General features: G+C 41.0%; 1 protein-coding gene across 2 annotated transcripts in view; it reads left to right on the forward strand.

Annotated features, from left to right (window-relative positions):
• Window positions 1-13379, forward strand: part of ELF1 (E74 like ETS transcription factor 1) — a 40531-nt gene that overhangs the window by 25037 nt on the left and 2115 nt on the right. For both annotated transcript variants that reach the window (XM_010165050.2, XM_010165051.2), the window contains exons 6-7: window positions 1439-1631; window positions 2730-3197. In XM_010165050.2, the coding sequence (XP_010163352.1) occupies window positions 1439-1631; window positions 2730-3197 (661 nt within the window). The remainder of the gene's footprint in view (window positions 1-1438; window positions 1632-2729; window positions 3198-13379) is intronic.

Consider the following 13379-nt stretch of genomic DNA (forward strand, 5'->3'; position numbering starts at 1 on the left):
TAGACTACAACAAAAGCACCCTGGATTAGATGGTAAATGGCTGGGAATGCTCTCACTCCTGGCTGACATAGTGTCTTGCTTAAGCAGTCTTAACCTTTGCCTTTGGGGTATCGAAAGCAAACAGGCTGACTGGTTTATGTAAGCTGAGAGACATTTCTTGCAAAGACAGTGTTTTTTCTCTGGGGATGCTTATTTTTTGAGTTTCCACCTGCTGAAGGAGCTGTTAACATTTTGTACTGCCAATGCTGATGACTTTGCTGAATATTTGCAAAATATAGAGTATACTACAGTAGTATGGAAGCTTTAATTTGTAAGACACCTCCTCTTGTTGAAAAAAGTTCAGACTAGTGGTTATTGAAGTTAAAAAAACTTCTGGGTTAGATTGAAGCTAAGAAAAGATCCTTCTGAGGCACTGGGCGTCACTTTTTGTGAGACTTAAGAAATCTGCACACGCTGTCCTTGCTGGTTTTGCATAGCTACTTGTGGGAGGTGACACTTTCATAGATGTTTTTTCTTCCTTTCTCAGAGTAACAATATATCACCAAGAAGCTTATGTGCACCTTCAGTTGTCCAAAAGAACATCAGGCACCAAAAGCCTTAAAAAAAAAAAAAGCAGGAAAAAAGGTGTTGCTAGTTATATGAGTTTAGACTCCTTACATGTGCTTTTGGAAAAAAAGAATATGCAAATTTTGGAGTATTTTTAAGTATTCACAATCTGTGATTTTAATACTGTTTCTTTACATGTGGTAAATACTGAACAGATGTAATGGATTTCCATATATAAGTGTTTGTGCCTGCTTATTTGTAAAACGAAATTTGAATGATGTCTACCGGTAAGTGCAAGCGCTCACTGGATTTAAAAAAAAATAAAAAAATATCTTTTTCTGAACTTTATTCTTGAAGGTTTGCCTGCCTCAGCATAGGCCACTGATTGCCTCCCCTAAATCTAATTGTTAAAAGTGAGGATTTTGTTTAGCCTTTAAAGGATTATAACACTCGCCTCAGTTCAGCAAAGTATTTAAGCAAGGGCTTAATTTCCAACATTTTCAGAGGATGGACCTGAACGTGTTCCTGCTTGAGGTAAAGCAATAGTGACTGCTTCAGTAACTGGATTATGCAGGAGAGAAGTGTACACAGAGGTGACTAATGCTGTCTGACGTCGCTGGCTGGAATGGGGTGACTGTAGGTTGACTGGGACCTGACTCTGTAGTTTTCAGACAGTGGCTAGGGTGTTTGGGCACCCAGATTATAACAACTGACAAGAATCCCTTCCCATGCCCTTCCATCACTATTTCCTAGTCTTGATGATATATTGCAGTGTATTCATAAAGAGACCAGCTTCTTAATTTCTAGATTATTTACATAATTAATAAAATATGGTCAACTAATATTTTTTTCCTTTTTTTTCCCCCTATGTCCTGAAATACTTTTATTTTAGGAAATACAATTTATCTCTGGGAGTTCTTACTAGCACTGCTCCAGGACAAAGCTACATGTCCTAAATATATCAAATGGACTCAAAGAGAGAAGGGCATTTTCAAACTGGTAGATTCCAAGGCTGTGTCCAGGTTGTGGGGAAAACACAAAAACAAACCTGACATGAATTATGAAACAATGGGTAGAGCTCTCAGGTATGTGCATTTTTCATAATAAACTGTTTTGTTGCCTGAGTGTTTGCATGTATTAAATGCCTCATCTAATTTGTGTAACAACAGTAAAGAGTTAGTACTATATCAATTTGAGAAATAAAGGTGTTATTTCAGGAAAATAAATAAGCTAACTAAAAGTAACCCTTGCTAACCTCAGCCTCAGATCAGTAGCTTGGACATTTTCAGTGCTGCTGCAAAAACTGCGTCCTCAAAGTCGGCAACAAAGTCAGAGACTGAAAATTCCAAGTGGGCCAAGCTTTTTACTTAAAATTTGATTCTCCTTTCTCCGAATAAAATCATGAATTCAGGTGTAATAATGAAAATATTTCTAGTTGTTGCAAATGATTCAATTTCCAGTGGAAGATACAGTTTCAGAATTCAGGTCTGGGTGCACTTCTCTGAACTCGCGTGTACAGACACTTTTAAAACCTCTTACAGTATGCCTCTGCCTGTCAGGCTGTGATTTTCCTCAAAAGACTATGCAGAATAAGCAGATATCCATGAAGCTTCAGTCTTACCTGCTGATCAGTAATTGTCTGGCTGAGCAGCTGTGCATTTCTTTTGATTTCCCTTCACCCCTCACCTTGGTCTGCGTAGTTTCAAATTGTCATGTCACTTTGTAAATGTAAGAAGTAGTGCTCTCCTGTCCATTCCCTTTGCTTTGGTGTAGCTAAAAGTGTCTGCCTGTGCTCACTGGTGAATAAGCGTGAATTTGGGTAACTGAAAGAACTGTGTGAGTCAAGAGGAGAATTACAAGTTTTCGTGCAACTTTTAAAGAGTATGAGTTGATAGTAGAGATGCCAAGTCATGAAGTTCTCTTTCTCCTCAGAGTTATCTCAGGTTGAAATTAAAAGGTGACAAGAAATACCAGTAAAAGGAAGTTGTTTAAAGAAAAAATTACACTATTACATTGGTCACTCCTTTACAGTGAAGAAACGAGGCACTTAAAATACTAAACTTTAAGCTTCTTGTTACTGCTAATATTATTTTCTGGGTGTTTTGTTGTGTCTTTTTTTTTTCCTTTGGTTTGTTTTTTGGTAAAAACCACTGTGTAACTTGATGTGTGTATGCTTTAAACAGATACTATTACCAAAGAGGAATACTGGCTAAAGTAGAAGGTCAGCGCCTAGTGTATCAATTTAAAGAAATGCCAAAAGATCTCATCTATATAGATGATGAAGATGCGAGCCCTAGCACTGAATCATCAGATTCAACTCTGCTCTCAACTCCTGTGGCCAGTAGAAACCAGTCGAGCAGATCTAGAGCATCTGCAAACGCGGGAACAAAGGGAGGATCGACCACAGTGCTGAAAACGGGGAACTCGAAGCCTGCTAAGCTGAAGGAGCACGTGGAAGTTGTACAGCAGCAGACACCTGGCTTGACTTCAGAAGTTTTGAGGACAATGCAATCACCACAGCCAGTACATCCCACTCAGCTTTTTCGGACAGTTCACGTAATGCAGCCACTGCAGTCCCTCACAGAAGGACATGCAGCTGTAACCAGTAACGTTCCAGATGAAACATTAAATCCCTCGGTTCAGAATATAAGGTAAGAAAATGTACAGAAAATAAATATATGAACAATAATAAGTTCACTGGCTCATCACAGGATCATAGTGGTTGGAAAAGACCTTTAAGATCACCGAGTCCAACCATAAACCTAACACTAACAGTCCCACCACTAAACCATGTCCCTAAGCACCTTGTCTACCCGTCTTTTAAATAGCACCAGGGAAGGCGACTCCAGCACCTCCCTGGGCTGCCTGTTCCAATGCTTGACAACCCTTTTGGTGAAGAAGTTTTTCCCAATATCCACTTTAAACCTCCTCTGGCACAACTTGAGGCCAGGGGTTAGCCTCATCCCCATTGATGGCTAGGTAGACTAGATTTTTTGTTGTGCTTAAAAAAAATTGCTTGTGTCTCAGTTTGGTTGAAGTGAAACTGTGTCTTTGTGGCTGATCCTAGGAACTGGGAGTTACTACAGCATACTGAGACACATACACTCGTAAATGCTCTGCCTTTGGTGGAGGAAAGTGCATATTTCCCGTGGCTTCAGGCCTGGTGCAAATGCTTTAGAGAGGAAAAATGCACAACTGTTCTTCAAAATTGGTGTCATCAGTTCTATCCTGCAACAGAGGCAGTATTTTTATGCCTCTGCTTTTTCAATGACTGTTTGGTATCTTCTCTTTTGAATTATACATGGTGTGTCTGCATGATCCTTTCAAAAAGATTTTCCTTCTTGCTTTTTAATTTTTCTTCTTAAGAATTTTTTGTCATCTCTTTCGTCTTTTGTATTGTCTCCAGTTATAACAGGGGAAAGCTCTGTGTTATCTACTCTAACATTTTGCTGCTGTTACAAGAGCATGTTCTTTTGATTTTAGAAAACAATTAACAGAATAATCTCATGGGAGTTGTATATCTGCAGACTATTTTGGGAGATGGGCATGCTTCCACGCTTAATTTGTAAGTCAGCTGGCTAATACCACACAGCATTTAAGCATCATGACTCCTTTGCCACCTACTGTTAGTAGCAGCATCCTAATTGAAGAGGCTTTAAAAACAATCACTTAAGCCTGGTTTTACCCTAGCCTGAGGTGTCCTCTGATAGAGCTTGTTCATCTCCACTGACTGCAAAAGAGCTAAAACAAATAAATGTTCTTGTAATCTAGGCCTTTCCACAGGAATGTCAGAGTTGTATGTGGTGATTCTGGACCTTAAAGCTGTTTCAGGAAAGCTTCAAGATACAATTCAGGAGCTGCTTATTTTTAATGAGTTATGAACATGACTTTTTTTTTTAGATTTGCTGTGTTAACATCGCTGTTATAATGGTTAAATAATAAAAAAATAATAAAGCCATTTCATCAGAGAAGTAAGTAGTGACACTAATGAGACCAAATCATTTCTTAGTTTCCAAAAAGTAAGTTTTGGTTTCTCATTTCTGCTACTAGAGGGATGTTATAAAAGCTAGTCAGTTATTAAAACTCCACTTATATAAAAGTAAAATCCAAGATAGCAATCACAGCTAGGTTTTTCAGAGGAACTGAAAGAAGAACTGAAACTGTTTAGATCAGGCTCCAGTGGCTAATATAATAGAATCAGTAAGAAACACTTTAGGTTATAACCAAGTAGTTGAGGAAGCTGAAGGTTTATCTATAGGAAATGACAAACCAAGACTGCAGCTTCAATTAAGAAAAAAGTTGTATTCTCTCTTCTTTCCTCAGAGTAAAAAAACAATATTTAAAATTATCCCTGAACTTCCTAGTTTGAATCTTCTTTTTATAAATTTCCTTAAAAATTATGAAATGTTTTTATTCATGTTGCAACATGAAAAATTTATACTGAAAAAATAAATTCACTGGCTAGTAAAGGTTGTGAGGGAATGAATACATGAAGCTGTGAAAGCAAAAATCCTTATCATAGTTAGTGGTAGGCACTGTAAAACAAACTGGAGAGTTACCATTTTTAAGGAGACATCATCTGTTTTAATTTTTCTTTTAATTCTAAAATGCATGATTTGAAATCAAATTGTGTTTTACTTATTGTTCTAACCAACTAGAATTAGTTCAGGATGTACCTGGGGAGGGAAAGGCTATATTTGATCAGAAGTTTATGTGAAAGTTACTGCATAATTATGAAGAATTTGACAAAATAAAATTTAAAAAAAACAAGTTTGGGAATTTATTTAGGAAATCAATAGAAATCTACATCAGGGTGATATTTCTTCTAAGTTTTTAAAAGTTTAGGAATGAAGTTACTCGGTAGAGTGCAATCCTATGATTTCAGGGTTGATGAAGGATTTAATTACCTGTATGTTGTAAAAGGTGACTAGGGCAATATAGCGAAAGGAAATGAGTACAGACATAATTGAAGCTGTACAGTACCATTTAAGTCAGTAGAACAATGCTATTAAGCATTAAATATTAAACATTGTTCAGCAGTTTGCAGAGTTCAATAGCTCTAGGCTAGACCTACACTGGATTATAGATCAAACCCAATATCAATAGTATAGATGGTATAAAAATGGTAACAACAAACAGAAGTATCTGCAAGACCTAATAAGGCAGGCAGGCAAGAAGTCCAGCCTGACATTTGGAAAGCTGCTCAGTGACATTATGACATTCAGTTATTGCATTACAGTATTTCACAATCAGACCTTGGGCAATAAGCTAAGGAGAAAAAAGTAGTAGAGATGATACATGTGTGAAGTTCGAATGAAATAAAAGCCTTAAAGCCTTAGAGTTCTCTATTGCATCAGTTCTGATCCCGAATTTGTAACTAACACATTATTCCATGAAGTCTTCCATTGCACTTTTCTTAGCCAAGATGACAGTGTCTCAAATGAAGGGAAAAAAGAAAAGACCCGTTGGATCTTTTCAGTACAGTTTATAATTACTGAATAGTATAGAAGCATTGCTTATTAAGAAAGAATGTGCTAAGGTGTCTGAGCAGTTAGAGTAACAATAAAAACCACAAACCATTTTTTTTTAATATGCTTTTAACCAGGATGGGCCAAGCTGCAAACCCAAGGTGCTGATGACTCCTGTGCAGTAGTCACTGCCCATTCCAGGCTCTAAAAGTACAATTTATGACAGATACATTTCTGCTCAGTTTCAAAATACAGACTTGAAATAGTTTGGTGAGGTAGAAGGACACACTGAGCATTTTTTGGAGCATATGTTTTAGGTCTTGTTTTATAATAAGGCTAAAACAAAGGAACTGGATTTTGGTTTTGTTTGTTCAAACAGCCCTAAGTCTCTGGGAGTTGAACGTGTTTGTGTACATGGTCTGGATTGCTGCAGTGGGGCTTCTGTCAGGGGTGAAATGAATGGTCTAGGTGATTTGAAACTGTACAGCACGTACCATTGCCATTATAGAGCAAGAGCTGACAAACCTTCTGATGTACCCACGCTCTCTGTGGGTGTGGCTGTGCGTGGAGTCACTTTATAGTAGTTTTATAAGGAAACACGAGGAGAAATACTAACACTGTTTGCCAGTTGCTGTTCAGAGGTTGGGCCACGTAGATAGTCAAGGTCATTTTGGAGAAGGGGCAAGGAGAGTTTGGGAATGATCTTCAGAATTTTTTCTGTGTTTACTGGGTAGTGTTTGGGCTCTGCCTTGAAGCGCTGAACATCTTGGACCCATATAATTTGTCTTACGTAATGTAGTTTCTAAAGTTCTATTCACAGAAATGTTCTTCCCTCTTCTTCGTGGAAATAAATGTTCTTCCATCTGCAGCAATTTGCTTCGGTTGTGTTGTGAGAAGAAAAAAAATGTGTGATTAACCACATACTATAGAGAAAATAATGAGGATTTTTGAGGTCAAAACAATTGGCTTCCTAACTCTTAATCATGTCCTTCAGAGAAGAAGTCTGAACATGCCTTCTCTCTGCTGAGGATCTTCGTAATTTGAATAATGTAGTGAAGGGATTGTGTCACCATCCCTCCCCTGTGATAGGTGGCATTGCCTGGTAAAAGCTACTCCCAGAGCATCCCTGGGAGAGTGTGGCAGCCATTCCCCAGGGCCTTTTTGTGTTCCTCAAAGAAATGGACAGTGAAAATCAGGGGTTGGTTCTTTGCAGGAGGCAGGCAGTGGCTTTGTTTATAGCTGCATAAAGCTCATATAGTTTTGTGTACTGTGAGAGGAGGGTAGTGTCCTCCTCCCAAGTGGAAAGGTCTTTTCTACTGGAAGGCTTTTGAGGGGATATTTGTACAAGCTTTGGTGCTGCTGTATGCAGGAGACAAGTGGCCAGGGGAATATGTCTCTTCTTCAGCACTAGTGCTCCAACAAAAAGGCTGTGATGTGGTGCTAACCCACGTGCTCTGGCTTGGCGGATGCAAGCACAGTTACTGCAGTCTCCAGTCATGTAACTAGGAGCTGAATGTGGCACCACATGTTTTGAGTGATAAGACAAAAATGAAAATGCCTCTCTGGATGAACATTTTATTTCTGACTTTTTACAATGAGACAGCCTTTTGAAGGAAGAAGAAAGAGAGGAAAAAAAAAAAAGCCTCTTTGAATTTAGTGCTTGTGAAATTGTTCTCTTTAAACTAGAATAACTGACACAGGTTAACCAGAATATCTGGTTTATTGGAGTAATTGTGTTTTAGCTTGGAATTTGGAAGCAGTGAAGTAGGCCAGCTCCATGTTCATTAGGTCATTCTGAGCATAAAAGGCAGCTCTGCTGTTGCTCCAGAAATTGTTTATCTCCTGTAAGGCTAGGGACTTACCTTGTCACGAGTGCCTAGGACATCGTACAGGGCTCTGAAGTGCCTCGTTTGAGCAATTAAATTGCTCCCTTAAATGACTCGGGCTGCAGATAGAGACATGCATTTTCATTTACCTTTAATCTAGAGTAGTAGGGGTTGCAGATGAGTGTCTTCTGCACAGAGTGGAAAGAGATTCTCATGTTACTAACGGTTCAGAGAAGATCATATTGTGAGTAATTTAAAATTATATGTCTCTATTTCTTATTGACTGTATGGGACATAGCAGAATCTCCTAGCTGGCAGCTCTGTATACCAAGAAACTTGCAATTAGTTGACTGCTGGCAGACCCCGTGCAATGCTTTAGCAGACTTCAGGTTTTAAACACAGTGTTTCTATCAAAATTCAGTTTGTTTCTTTTCTGTATTTTCAAGATGTCATTGCAATAGCTTGGACAGAGCATGTTAGAAGACCAGTATCCTGACTGTGTTCTGTAGCTGGGGGAAAAGCTAATATAGACCACAGAGGACCAGCGGGGATGTGCTCTGTGTGTTCACTTCTGAACTGGAGAACTGCTACATGGTGAATCAGCCACACCTTTCATCTTGACCTTTTTGCAACCTTTGGGGTAGAAAACGTTGCAGTAATTCATCCTGAAGGTGACACAAGCATGGACCACAGTGCCAAGATCCTCATTCAAGAGGAGAAGGAAGTAGCTGAAGGTGAATTGTGTTTTTTCTGGGCACAAGCATTCTGTGTAAGAACATGATGAAGCTGACAATATGCCAACACAGTGGATTGTCCCAATAAGCAGAGGGAGTGACCTTTGAAAGTCATGTCTACCCCAAGCAAACACATGCTTTCTGCTATTGTTCCATAATCTGTTTCTGTGTCCAGGCTATGATGTATTGGTGGTCTGACTGCAGCTATGCTGATGCTGAAAAATAGACAGATTTGTCTAGCATGAGTTTATCAACTCTGAAAATGTGATTACAGCTGCTATTTCAAATGAAGTGTCTTCATCTTGTGCCATGTATAGATGTTGGCTTGTGTAAGGTGTGCCATGAATGTCACTGTTTTATGTTCTGTAATCATACTTTTACACCCTGTCCCCTGTCTATATCGGTTTTGCTCAAGCTTGCATAACCACGCAGACACAGGGAGGCAGTCTGGCACTGTGCTGCTGAGATTTTGCATTGACCGTCTGCTGTCAGTCCTTTTTCCCTCTGAATAAGTATGAGAGTCGGATCTGCATGATGTCACCTGCTGTTGTAGCCCGTCGCTCCTCTGCTGTTCCTCTAGGTATGCTGAATAAAAATAGTCACAGGTATCAGTCTGGTGAAGAGCTCACTAGGGCTCCCTGGGACTTGATGGGGAACATGAGCGAAAGAATGCGATGCCAGCTGAGGAAGGACTTCTAGATAATCGGAAACAGCTCCTGGCTAATGTTTGGGAGGCCTTGCTTTGATCAGCGAGCATCGGTGGTTCTGTTTGCAGTTAGGTGGTACCCTTCCATCAGTGCAACAAGTTGGGTCTTCATGCTTGCGCTAGAAGCTCTCCAACACACCAACTAGCAGATACTATTGGATCTGGCTCACTGCTGCTGTAGCCTTCCCCAAAAGGAGGGAAGCAGGTGACTGTTGCAGAAAGTTGATCTCTCTCATCTCTTAAGTGAAGGCTTGACTGCATCTCAGGTTCGAGGACGGTGAGGAAAATGCCCTTCCTGAGGGAGGTGTTGGTCAGAAATAGGCTGACATGATCTCAGTGGCCTTCTACAAGAAACTCATTTATCTTGCAGTAGGGTGTTTCTCAGAACATGCTTACAATACAGACAACTTCTATCACAGCAAAGACTTTAGTTATAACCAAACATTTTTATTTGATTTTCCTGCTGCAAGGACGACCTTTTATTAAGGCCATTTCTAATTTAATTTCTGCAGTAGGTAGGAAGAAGGTTGCTTACAGGAGAAGGGACTTCAAAGCCATCTAGACAGATTGATTTTGTTTCTGCACAATGAGAAGCTGTCCACAGGAGCTCTCTTTACGTCACTTTGGCACTGTGGCAAAAGGTGGGGTTTGTGCAGGTCTCTGTTAGTAGCAGAAGTTTCTCAGTTTTAATTCAGGTGAGCGTGCAGTTTTGAAAAATTTTGGTAAGAAGACTGTAAGACTTGTGTGGGTCAGTAAAAAGGAGACCAGACTTGAGAGTTGAGTCCTTTGTCACTGTCCTTATGATGTAAGAGACTATCTTGCCCAGGCAAAGAGCTAGACAAGAACAGGCAGGTTCTGCCCTCCCTTCCGCAGCAGAGGCTGTGTTCAGACTGGGCATGAAGGCATCGAGCGCCTTTCTGCCTCTCAGGGACATCTCCTCCTGGGCTGCTTAGCAGCTCCTGTCTGCCTGGCTTGTGCTGTAAAGGGACCAGTGGCTGGGACAGCCACACACTGGGGTGCAGGACTGACGAGATTGTTGACGACTCTGAGGATCACGTACGCGAGTGCAGCTGTGGAACAGTTTGCAGTGACAGTTGAGCTCCTGAGATGCATTTGGCTGATGCTTCCTATAGTCACTCAGAAGAGAGTGCCTCTCGACTCTGGCATCTCAAGTGGTTCTAAGCACATCCCAGCCCTTCCCCTCCCTGGCTCTTTCTAGCGTGGCTGAATGAGTTGTTCACAAGCAGCTAGTTGAGCAGTTGGGAAAGTCCCTGGAAATTTGCCCATTTATTTCAGGGCCATCGTTTCCCCTATAGCTGTAGGTTGAACAACGTGTATTTTGGAGAGGGAATTCTCCTCTGTTACCTCTCTCTATGTATTTCTTAATCGTGTCTTGTTTCATTTTCTTACTGTGCTGTGAAAAACTTTATTAACCTTGGCTTATATCTTCAGTGGGTTTTTTTGGTATCTTCTCCCTTTCCCCATTTCATAAATTTCCCATAAATGACCATGAATAAACTTGTTTTTCCTGCCTGTCACATAGTGTTTGCTTTATCACTAGTTACCTGTTGATGAGCTAATATGATACTGCACAATTCTAGACTGGTAACAGTATCGAACCCAGAAACAGATTATCATTTTCTGCCAAGCTAAAATGACTTCTGAATTTTTTGTCATTCTTTTCTCAGTTGTAACCAGACTGTTTTATGGCAGCATTTCCTTTTCATCACTGTTGCTCAGTGTTCTTGTTCTTTTCGTAACCTCACAGCAGGAACTTTTAAAGTAATCACTCAATATTTGTACCTTAGTAGGAAGGGCATCAGCAAATTGACGGTGAAATTCAGAAGCATAGCAAAATACACAGTTCAGAGTACCTCAGATAATGTATCCCAGTGTTAAAAGATCACCTTAAGCAGTGTACTTTTTTAAAAAAAAATGGGCAAAACGATTAACCAAACCTGTATTTTGTTCCATGATACTCAAGGCAAATAGTTAGAGTAGATAGGTGTTTTTGTTTGTAAGCACACACAGCTGTATAGACTTACCAGTTAAGGCAAATGTCTTGCTTGGCCACCATTAGCATAAATAACAACATGTTTTTATGGTGCTGTGTTCTACTTAACCCTGTGCTTCTCCAGACATCTGCTGCACGCTTTCTCTCTGGCCAGTTTACACTCTGCGTGTGTGTGTACATATATACGTAGATACATGGTAATATATGTGTGTATCATATATATGTACCTTGACTGATGGAGAAGATGGAGCATCTGGAGTAAGCTGTTAGTCACAGTATGATGTGCAGGTATGGCACTTGCTTTCAGGAGAAATAAAATGACTAAACATCGATACGCAAACACTAGTTACAGCACGCCGAGACAAAGGCTCTGGTTCAGACCTCTCAGGGCTGTTGGTCCCTCCTGCTCTGCAGAATAACACCCTCTGCACTGGTTAGATCCAGTTCACACTGTCTGAAGTTGTTCTTTACAGCCATGTAGCAGCTAGAAGCTTTTCTTTTTACCATTTTGTTTTAAAACAGCTGAAGAACAAGAAAGTAGCCCCAAAGTAATACTTGCATGGCATACCAGCACAGGTTAGCAGCTTCAACTGCTGCTTTTCAAAACTGCAACTAGTGAGTTGATCTTAATCCTTCAGGCTCAAGTAAGTGTCTTTATGGATTAAAGAGCTGGATTAGTATCTACTCACATGCTCTTAATGCTTTTCTGATGGCAAGTGTCAATTGTCTTTCCTTCTTAGCTGGGCTCTGTAGACTTCCCTGAGTTGAGGTGTATCTATGTGACATTTTGATTTTGCTGCAAGTTTGTTTAACAAAACAAAACAAAACAAACTAGTGGAAGCCCTCATCCTGTTCCTATTTCTTAAACAGTCATTTGTGATTTTTCTGTTGAGGTCCCAGGGGAATTGTTGGGGGAAAAAAAAATAGCACTGATAACCTTTATCAGACTTGCACTTTAAGCTTGGTTGCTGGTATTTGCTGTGCAGCACCAAGTTCTCCAGAAGTTGGAAAGAGAGAAGCAATCACTCTGGCTGGTGCTTCATCTCCAGCCAGCCCCCACTGCCAGGAGCTTCTTCCTTGGACTGCCTCCAGTTGTGTGAAACAGGAGCTCAAGACTGACTCTAGTGTCAGTCGCATCAAATTGTGTGTCCAGTTGTTACAGCCTCTGTGATGAGACCTGCATGGGAGCCTCCTGGGCAAGGATTTGGATTTGTTTTGTTACAGCAGCATTCGTGGGTGCAAGCTTTCTCTTCTTTCTTGGGAGGAAGAGAAAGCTACAGATGCAAATTTTGTTTCTTATATTACCAAGCCATGTTGGAGGTGAGGAGAAGATTGCCTGCAGCAGGGACTGGCAGCTGGAGGATGCTCAGGGAGGAGGTGCTGACATGCTCTGAGCCTGACACCAGCTGGACTACTGGAGCTGCTCTTGCTGGAACAATCTGTGGAGCTCAGCTAGAGGTCTTTCCCAGAGGACGGAGCTGAGAGGGACCTGGGAAACCCTCTACAAATGTTCCTTCGCTTGTCTTGCTGCTGCGCTAAGGAAGGGGGAGCACAGCTCCCTGTGTGGTTGGCATACTGCCAGCAGTGGCATCTGCATCCACATTGCCTCGTAGCTTCAGCATCACGTATGTCCTGCTGCAGTAAGTGTTTGGTTGTAACTGTGATAGCCTGAACATGGTTTTAAATATGCTGACTCTCTTCTCACTGGTCGATGGCTGAATGCTGGCAAGTAGGATTTCACAGAGCTGTAAAAAATAGGTACCACATGGGCAGAAGGACTATGGAGAGGAGGACATTCCATGGTAGATGTATAGTAGGCAACCCTTAGAGCGTAGCATGGCCAGCAGGTCAAGGGAGGTGATTCTCCCCCTCTACTCCGCTCTTGTAAGGCCCCACATGGAATACTACGTCCAGTTCTGGAGCCCCCATCACAAGAGAGACCTGGAGCAGCTAGAACAAGTCCAGAGGAGGCCACCAGGATGATCCGAGGGCTGGAGCACCTCTCCTGTGAGGACAGGCTGAGAGAGTTGGGGCTGTTCAGCCTGGAGAAGAGAAGGCTCCGGGGAGATCTTATAACGGCTTCCA

Source organism: Antrostomus carolinensis, unplaced genomic scaffold (assembly GCF_000700745.2).
Source record: "Antrostomus carolinensis isolate BGI_N321 unplaced genomic scaffold, ASM70074v2 scaffold20043, whole genome shotgun sequence".
Lineage (NCBI taxonomy): Eukaryota > Metazoa > Chordata > Aves > Caprimulgiformes > Caprimulgidae > Antrostomus > Antrostomus carolinensis.